Source organism: Saccoglossus kowalevskii, chromosome 15, assembly GCF_978046115.1.
Source record: "Saccoglossus kowalevskii chromosome 15, keSacKowa6.1, whole genome shotgun sequence".
Taxonomy (NCBI): Eukaryota; Metazoa; Hemichordata; class Enteropneusta; family Harrimaniidae; genus Saccoglossus; species Saccoglossus kowalevskii.
The window spans coordinates 17,884,587-17,894,710 of record NC_140655.1 but is presented as its reverse complement, the minus strand read 5'-3'; the positions used below and the strand labels follow the sequence as shown (position 1 = coordinate 17,894,710).

At 35.2% G+C, this 10,124-nt stretch overlaps 1 protein-coding gene across 1 annotated transcript in view; it reads left to right on the top strand.

Annotated features, from left to right (window-relative positions):
* The first annotated feature begins 7,104 nt into the window (after positions 1-7,104).
* Positions 7,105-10,124, top strand: part of LOC100369116 (ATP-dependent RNA helicase DDX19A-like) — a 43,409-nt gene continuing 40,389 nt past the window's right edge. The window contains exon 1 of the mRNA XM_085490522.1: positions 7,105-7,270. Within this exon, the coding sequence (XP_085346648.1) occupies positions 7,130-7,270 (141 nt within the window). The 5' untranslated portion in view covers positions 7,105-7,129. The remainder of the gene's footprint in view (positions 7,271-10,124) is intronic.

Here is a 10,124-nt window from a genome sequence, read left to right as displayed (position 1 = left end):
CAAGAATACACACAAAAGAATGTTCAGAGAAAGTAGAGGTTGCAAGTCGAATCCTTGGTATATGTTCAAAAGATCTCATCTCAAGTGAAGCAAAGTACCATGGGTCTACAGAGATAGTATATAAAGAACAAGGCACATCGCATTCTCCTTCTAACACAAGTGACAAGAAAGACAGAATAGATGATGCAGCTTTTGAGAAGGTTATTGATTTCTGTGAAGAACTTATATCTGTGCCAAAGGTTGCAGAGTTCACAGAAATTACTCGCATTATGATAGAGGAAGTAAATAGGCTGGGTGGGACTTTCAGTGATTCTTCAAGAAAGAACTTAATGCGTAAGGTTTCTACTACTTTTGTTGAATTGCGATTTGTCAGCATGGGCATCAAGAAAGTGTTAGTCTACCCATGTACCCTGAAAACTGAATCACTAATTCAAGAAAATTTCCAGTTAACATTAAAGAACTTGTTTGCACAGGATGTTGTGTATAGTGTATCCAGAGGTGCCATAAGGACACCCAAAAGTGTTCTCCTGCCATCCGTGATAAAAGCATTGTGTAACAATACTGAGGTTGTCAGACTTATCAACCAGCATGGTCATGGTGTCAGCTAAGATGTCATTGAAGAACTTGACACTGCGCATGCTCTACAAGTGATAAATAAGCAGAGAGATAGTAAAGTAATTATACCTGAGAACATTAATAGTTTGACATCCCACATACCGTGCATAATACAAATCGGTTAGTGTATTATTATCATACCTCCTATCTCTAACCACCAATTATTTGGAAATCATCGCAAGGCACCAAAATAGAAAAAAAAAGTCACACGTTGAATATTAAGTGTAGATGCTGAAATCATCGAGTTACAAAAAACCACGCCCAAATTGTAACTCGGTGTCCATTAACAGAATATATTTTAATTTTAACGTCCACATTTAGTAACTCGAACTTTCAATAACAGTTAACCGAACTCGGCTTCGAGTTACAGACAACATATATTTTTTGTTTTGTTTAACGTTCGAATTTAGTAACCCGAATTTTTATTTTCAGTTAACCGAACTTCAAATAACGGGAAACATACAACGTTAAACGAAACAAAAATGATTAAATTATTAAAATTATAAGTTCTGTTAATCGAACATCGAGTTACAATTTGATCCATTTGTACAGTAAGAAAGGTACACCCGACCTATAAATAAAACCAATACATGTACCTTTATGGAGCAGAATTGAAAATTGGCCGGGAAAAATCTATCACGATTCATCACATAGCGTCTTAATTCATTCGTGCCCAATTATTTATTTCAAAATAGACAAAAAACTTGCATTACCAAACTTAATTAATTAATTAATTAATTACGTTGTTATATGGTTAATAGGACGTATGACTGTAAATGCCGAAAATCATACATTATTTCAAACGATGGGTTCATGTGTTATTGAATTTGTATTACTCATGAAACGTTCTTAGGTACAATAATAACAATGAAAATAACATACTTACGTTCTGTCACAAATTTCTAGTTCCAGTACTAGAGTACCAATACTATGCACAATTACTGCATTACGTATTATAACATGGGAGAAATTCCTCAGCACTAATTAACATAAAATATCTAGACATGTGATCCTCACTCTAAAGACAATGATGTACAGTTTGTTGGTAGCATTTATTATGTAAAGATGCACCAACCATGTATATTTCCTGTCAATATGATTTGCGCTGTGTTCACTGACAAGCAAGAAAGAACTCACAGAATTGCAGGTTAGATAAAACAGAAATCTGAATTAGGAACGTTTATTTGTATAAATTTAGATCTATATCGTCATGGTGATGCCAAGTCTCCACTCCACGAAATATTGAAATTGTATTTTATTTACATAGTCTAACTGCTTCTCCATGGACTAAACACACTAGTTTTGAAAAGTGTAAATATATAGTGTTGTTGGATCAGAATTTATTACATTTAAAACAAACAATAATCTTGACCTGGGCTCACCCAGCCAACGACTTATATATCGTGTATGACAAATTTGGTGTTTTAAAGCAGGGGGGTCGTCACCTGCACACGCACACGAATTGAGCCCCAAGCGACGATAACAACACAGGCTAAAAACGCTAAGACTCATGGGTGGACGCTTGTTAGTAAACAATGACACGCTTGCGCATCTAACGCATGCGCAGGTGACGACTCCCCCGCTTTAATCATTATGCCATGATGCTAAATCTGCACACACAGAAATCGTTTGCGTGAACAAATCAGACTCTGACACTCTATTTCTGTGATAACAGTTGTAAAAACCAAAGAATCAAATAAAGAATCTGAAGTACACGTCACCTTCAAATTTAAAACAAAGAACATCGTAATCCACCATGACGGGCTGCCTAAAACGCGTCCGTAATTCAATCGAGAAGTAGAACAATATCAATAACTGGAAGAAAACTTCACAGCGATCGTGGATTCAAACATGGAAGGTAGAAGAAAGGAAAATATATACAAAACATCATTTTGAAACTAGATGACATTAAGCAATATATTCACTTATTTAAAAAAAAAGGGACAGAGAAATTAACACTGGAAATTGACTATGCGAACAAATCCGTTGCCACCAACAACCGCGTCGCAATTATGGTACCTCCAACCACAGATGCCACAAACAGCCCGAGCTTCTTTGCCTCCAACGTGAAGACCGCCCTCTACAGCCCAGGAAAGATTTGTTCAAAAACTTCGTGAAACGACGCGTGCGTAGAGATGGTTAGAGTGGAGATAATTACATATCAAAATTGATAATGGACTCTCCGTGATTTAAACCTATGAACTAATGTATTATTTGGAGTTGCTATCAGATTTGCCGAATGCTTAGATTCATTAGAAGTAATTAGACATGATAAAACATGTACCGCTCCAAAAAACTTTACTTCATTTATAAAAGCAAATTCAATCATTTCATCACTAGTTTCAGTTTCACTAGTACAAGTTTCAGAGAGTACAGATTATTTTAGTTGGCGTAAAGTTGACAAAGCTTTTTGAGCTTTTAGTAAGAACTATCTTATTGGGTGTATTTATATCCCGTTTAAAAACTCGTTCATTTACAAAAGCAAATATGCAGATTTATTTAACCTTGAAAACGTGAAAAAGTTGACGTTGTTATTCTTGGTGACTTCAATGCCAGAGTAGGAACAATTGATTACGTAGTTAACGAAAATTGTAACAAATATCTACCCTTACTTTATCCAAAATAACATGGATATTACGTCATCATGTCATATCAACAAATTCGGCGGGAAATGAATAGAGCTGTCTATGGATTGTAACTTTCTTATTTTGAATGGCACTTATCGATCCATTGTGCAATTTCACTGTCAATGAAATCGGCTGTATACACGATTCTCAAAAAATGGAAAGATACGATTCTGCTAGACATTGTCCTTGGTCCTTTATATTTTGGATAACCATGATAAAAAAAATTTCGAAGCAACGTTGCTCTTTTCCAGAAAAGATGAAATTGGTCGTTGTAAATGACTTTGAAAGGTGGATTACAACCATTACTGACAAAAGTCTGAAGATAATTACACCAAAGTTTTAAAAAGTCAAACACGTTTGAAATGAGGAATGGTTGGTTTCCTTATTTTAAGAACTTGTTAATTAAAATTACGATGCACTGCACAACGAAGTAGCCAAGACAATCCCCAATACTGCATTAAACAACCCAGTTAAAAAAATGAAATTAGCAAAGAATTTAATCTACTTAATATAAATATATCTTCACACGAATACAAAATATGTAAATAAATGCTAAAATGTGAATATCCACACGTAATGGATGCTCTGCATAGATTATCTAACATTGTGTTCAATGTTTTCCAGAAATCTTATTAACAAGTTTGTTAGTTCCTATCACAAATCTGAGACAGAATCTAGCCCGAGGACTGAAAAAAACTTACCCGATAGCCTTCGTCTCAAGCTCATGTGACCCTCCAACTCTCGGGAATTCAATGACAAAGCAAAGATTATGGTTTTTCAATAAATTAAATAGATTTCTCGATAATCACACTATCTTTTTGAAGGTGTTGAACTTAAGGTAGAAGCTTACTCATAAATTAAAAAAAAACAGAATTCATTCATTTTGCAATAATATGTACTCCAAGGTAATATAAGGATATTGACCTAAAAAAAGTTTTGGGTCAACAGCCTTTTTTTCGAGAAATTGATGGTTGTATTTTAGTGGAAAGTCGCCATTTTGACACTATTATAAGACTTTTACCACGGGTTCCTATGGCAGAGATAGTATGCAATATCTCAAAATCTAACCTGGTGACATAGGCTGAAAAAATCATATATTATTATAATGATGGAGTACTTTTTGTTGTTCTGAATTATTTAAAAAATCTGGGTTTTAAAAAATGTCAAAAAATGCAATTTTTCTTTAACATTGTGTCTATGGAATTGTTCTAAAATTAGCAATTTTTAAGAAATATTAGGACACGTTTCTCAAAAAGCTTAACTAAAACACACAAAATAATGCTATTTCATTGTACCATGAGACATTAGCTTCACGATTGTACATGAACAAATGAACATTGTCATGCGATGCATTAAAATTGTATCTCCAGGTAATATACAGATATTGTCTTTAAAAAGACGAGCGTAATTACATAGTTGCCATTTTGGCAGTATGCCAACGTTTTTGCCATTGGTTTCTATGACTTAAACTATTATGCCATATCTCAAATTGCAGGCTGGTAACATAGGCTGAAAAAATCTTCTACCTGTTTCCAAAACTGAAGTCCCACTTGCGTAGTGACCGTTTTGAGACTGATGATCCAAGCTGTTGAGACCTATCTAAAGGATCGAGATGAAACCCCCTTCCAGCAGGGAATAGGAAAACTGGAACATCGATGGACAAAGTGCTTTGTACTTTATAGAGGGGACTATGTTGAAAAATAGTGTAATAAAAATCCTCCTTCTGTAATGTTTTATGAGGAAGGCCGAGAACTTATTGATCACCTTCCTACCGATAATGACGTGGTAATTTTGGTTGTTCTGAAGTGTCGACAAATTATTTTTAACATACAGAGGATTGTTCTAAAACAGCGATTTTTTGAAAATATTATGACAAGTTTCTCAAAATGTGTCAGTTACTTTAACACACAAAAGAATGATACTTAATTGTGCCATGGGACAATAGAAAATAATAAAGGAATGAGCATTCTCATGTGATTCATGGCCAATTATGAGTAGGCTTCTAACTTATAAGGGGGACAAGGGTTATTTTCGTTCAACGTAATTGCAATATTTTTTGTTCGTACAACGTATCGTAATTCTGTAATCACAGTCTAGACGTACATCGTTATCAATCAAATATTTTTTTTCGTACACTGTAAAAATGTGTCATTTTTCTCGGTACGTACAAGAATTTACATCCAAATAAAAAAAGTCGTGAAGAATAATCCAGGGAAATTACATTTTCGAAACTGTAAAACGACTTGATGACACATTTCACTGTAAACTGTAAAAACGTCTTTTTTTCTTGTAAATTGTAAAGAGCCCTTTTTATTTCCCGTAAAACTCTACCAGCTACCCCTCGCCCCCTCTATAAGAGCTACTTCGCTCGTCGTTATACTCTGAATTAATCAAATTCTGATTCGTTGGTTTCCTTGTCCTTTTTGAGTGTTTGTTTTATTCATTTTGAGTGCCAGTGCCTGTCTTTACCATTCCCCAGGTGCAGCCAATAGAGCTGTTCCAAGGGATTTTTGTTGAGGACAGGGGATTTTTTCTATTCTTTGTAGGGGGCGGGAAACATAAGTACCCCCCAGTGGGCAGGGTAGATTTCTAAAAAAAATGCAAGGACAGGGAAACTTTTTTTAGTGGGTAGGGTACATAACAAAATATCGCAGGATGGGCAAAACAGCATTTAGGGCAGGGTATAATAAAAAAACGCATTAGGGGAAATAACATCTGCTAAATGTGGGCAGCCGTGTGCTACCAATAACTGAAAATGCGAGTGGTTAATGTATTCAAGAAGCCCATAGAAGCCAATGACTCGATGAATTACGCCACCAATCGGTGTTTTTTTTAATGAGGGGAGTGGAAAGATGAATTTGGTCAGCAGGAGGGGAAGACCATTTTTTTAGGTGGAGGGTAGCTTATGAACAGCTTTTAATTCCCCCTCTTTCCTTTATATTAATTAGCATACTTCAAAAGTCCCATAAAATAAATTTTGTCCGAGGGAATTGTCTATTTCAATTTATTGCTCCTTGGTTGCACCTGATTCCCCTATGCAATGTGTAGGTCATACCAATAAAATTTATTAGTTTTTTGAATTAAATATATATATATATTATTATTATTATTTTCGCATTACTACCGCCGCACACAGCGTTCGAATACCAAGACAGTGCGTCTGTTAGCTAATTTGCAAGCCAGTTTAGGCACATCGCATCGCTGCGTGATTTCAGTTAGAAGTTCAAAGTTCTCAGTCGCGTCAAGGAAGATACAATTATTTTGAAGTGTAAAACACTACAATCTTTTGAAAATCATAATATACAGTATGCTATATTTGTGTTTTTATTATGCAATACAAAACAGCTGCTCCAGACGTGTCGGACATTTTTCCTGTCTTTATTTTTGCTGTTACAATGTACTTCAAACGGTTTTCCCCATGCATGCAGTACACGTAAGCCCAATGGAATATTCTAAACATTTTTCAATTTGAAGTTGGTAGATTGGTCAAACTCAAGTGTAAAAACCTCTCAAGAGGACAGAGATGTAATAATTGCTTTTTAGCCTTCCTCGGTAGTTGACCTTTCTATGAAACAGATACTGTAAAATGACTAATTTTCACTGGGTTTAAATTTCACTGATTTCCCATTTCAGGCATATTCAGTGGGTTTAAAATTCACGGTTTCGTCATTTAGATAATGTGTTCTATGCTAAACTTTACATATTCACTGTGTTTTAATTTAGCGCATTTTTCCAGTCAGCGAAATAAGCTAAATTAAAACCCAGTGAATAATTACCCCCTTTACAGTATTCTGTCCAGTATACGATTTCACGTTATTAGCGCCCTCAGTTGCTTACCGGAAGTAGTTTCCTGCGCAGCAACCTTGCGTAGCACATGCACGGTGTACATGCCCGGTACTGTACTGCTGTTGTCATCTGTTTCCGTCGATCCTTTTTTTGACTTTTCGAAAAAAACGCCAAATACGATGGCTGACGACAGCTGGGCGAAACAAGTAGATGACCAGGAAAAGGCGCAACTTGCAGAAAAGGTGAGAAAACTGTTCTGTTCGAAAATATCACCACAGTGATAAATAAACGATCATCGAGCTCAATAATGTAAATGTCCAACTACAGAGAGGGAACTGTGCTGTGGTCTACGACATTTACAGCCTACAAAGTGGCAGAAAACCTGTGTTGGCTACACTGTCCAAGTCTTACAAACAAACGTATTGTCTTATTTTATGGTATAATTCGATGTACAGCGTTAACCATTGTAACATTACTGGTTGTACATCTTGGCAAATCCTTTGTCACGATCGGCATGCAATTGTTGTATGGCTTCAACCTCATGAAAACGGGTTCTGAGGTTCGTTCCGGGTTGTTCTGGCTCGTTCTTGGTCGCTCTGTTTTGTTTTTTGTCGTTATTTGGTCAAACACCATCTCGGAATGTGTTGATTCCTCTATTAATAGAGCATGTCAAGTACTTGCACATTGGCTGGCGAGGAGTTTGAACGAAAATCAAGGTGGTTGTTACAATTTGTTACCATAAAACAGATTTTCTTTACCTTCACAATATAATTTAGTTTAAGCGGTGGCTTTAGTGTAGAACAAGTGTGTGAGGTTGACTTTCAAAAAGACGATCTTATCGATAAAATCAGTACAAACCAAATACTTTCTTGATGAATAAACTTCACATTGAACACAAATATGCGACGATATCAACTATTTATCAATAAAAAATGCTACCCAACTAACTTAGTCTTTGATTGCGTCAATTGCAAAATGGTGACAATTTATAAGGTTGAAACATTTCCTGCCCTCTTACGACAAGATTGCAAAGTACGTATTACGAATTAGTAAATTAGGATTAGTGTTATTGGTATCTGTGGGTCTATTGCTCTTCTTGTGTTGGTCTTCAGTTATTTTGATGGTATTTTAGATAACAGAAAATTATAAGCAACAAAATATCACATAATTTCTGACTTTTTTAAATCTATTTTGCTACTTTTTTCGCATTACTGTTGATAAACGTTTAACCTAGAACAGGCAGTAAAATCATTTCTGCCTGTAACCAATCAGTGTGCAGCTTCTGAATTAGCATAGGAAAATGCTAGAAAAGCTTTGGCTGCTTTGTAAAAGGCATGCTGATTGGCTACAGACAGTCGCTGGTCATTCTCCTTAACAGTCTATACTAGTTTTGGCATTAATTTGTAGTAGTGCCTGAAATACCCTGTTATTGGAAACAAAGCTGGTTAAAATGTGCTTTGTAATTAACTTTCATTTTTTCTTATTATACCAAGTCCCTGCTAGTCCACTGTGAGTGCTAATTTGCTAAATATGCTTAATATATTCGAATTATCCTAAATCTCATCAGAACATCAAAGGTGGTACTCTGTATTTAACAGTATTAATGTAAAATACTTTATTTTAGCTGGAATTAATTTTTGCTTAAAAAATGTTTTGGATGTTTTGTATGGAATTTATTTTCACTGATTTTTGACAAGTTGATTGTAAAATATAGGAAAAAATCTTTATTTGCTGGATTTTATTTTCACTGAATCATTCCTTCAGCGAAAATTATTTCCAAGTGAAAATAAAGTATTTTACAGTACAATAGTTGCTGAGTTTGCATTGAAGCTTGGGCCCCTCCCAATCTGATTAAAATCTGATGTAGTGTACGGGCTTTAATTATTTTGGCTATAAACTTATTTTAATTTTATTTTTATTACTTTTGTTATTAATGCCTTTTTATTTTATTATTTTACTTTGATTTTGATTTTGTGATTTTTTTTTTTTAATTCCGCCCTACATACATCTGATCCGACGCCTATGTAAGTCCCGTTCAAATCTTGCGTAAGTAACAGCCAATCACAGCCCCCCCTTTTATACAGGCTGTTGGTTGCTTACTTTTCAGTGTATACGGGCAATCTTTCTGTACATTATATTTTGCCCACTTGAATAAACCATTAATATAAATTGCTAGTATATTTTTATTTACAAAAGAAATTCCACAGAATTTTACAATTTTTGCCATTACATTGAATATTTTTTTCACTTCCAACAAATGTGTACACTTCCTGATACATCTTCGCCAGCCAAGGTTCGTTTATTCAGTCATCGCTTCAATTTTACATCAAACACTGAGCATAATTATCTGGAATGGAAGCAAAAAAATAAGTAAATTGTAATGATTAGAACACTGTAAACAGCTATAGTAAACAATGCAAACTGATTTTAAATTGTATAACGGTCACCGGCCCACGGCATCGACGCAGAAAATTGGAGCAAACAAATATTTCCTGCGATGTGTTCCAAATAAATATTTTATTCCAGTCCAAATCAGCTCAATTACTTTAATAAAGAGTTATTGTATAATGTACAAAATGTTCATACATTTTGATGAATATTTAAAGTTACATGTACGGTTTCAATACCATGGACGATTTTGACCCGATCGTCAACAAAACATCACTCGTCTCCAGGGCAAGCGGCTGGAAAAAGATACCGGTGTTCGGTCGAACCGGTGGAAACAAAATCGTCACTCCCAGAATAACTACGCAAAATAACGATCTAAACTCGAACCATTCGAGCCACAATATAAACATAAAAAATTACTTTCTTTGCATTTAACAATGATAAACTTACCGAAAAGCCGTGTTTTTCTCGGTCGCTAACGTCGGTATAATCCGCCATTTTATTTGAGTGTGTTTGCCACCTGAATCTGCCCAGTGACGTCATCATGTGCGCTATAGATCGAGGTCTGTGATTCGTTGACTGAAATCGTCGATAGTGGGTCTCATTGAAATCTCGTTACATAGGCATCGGGTCAGATGTATGTAGGGCGGAATTAAAAAAAAATAACAAAATCAAAGTAAAATAATAAAATGAAAAGGCATTAATAAC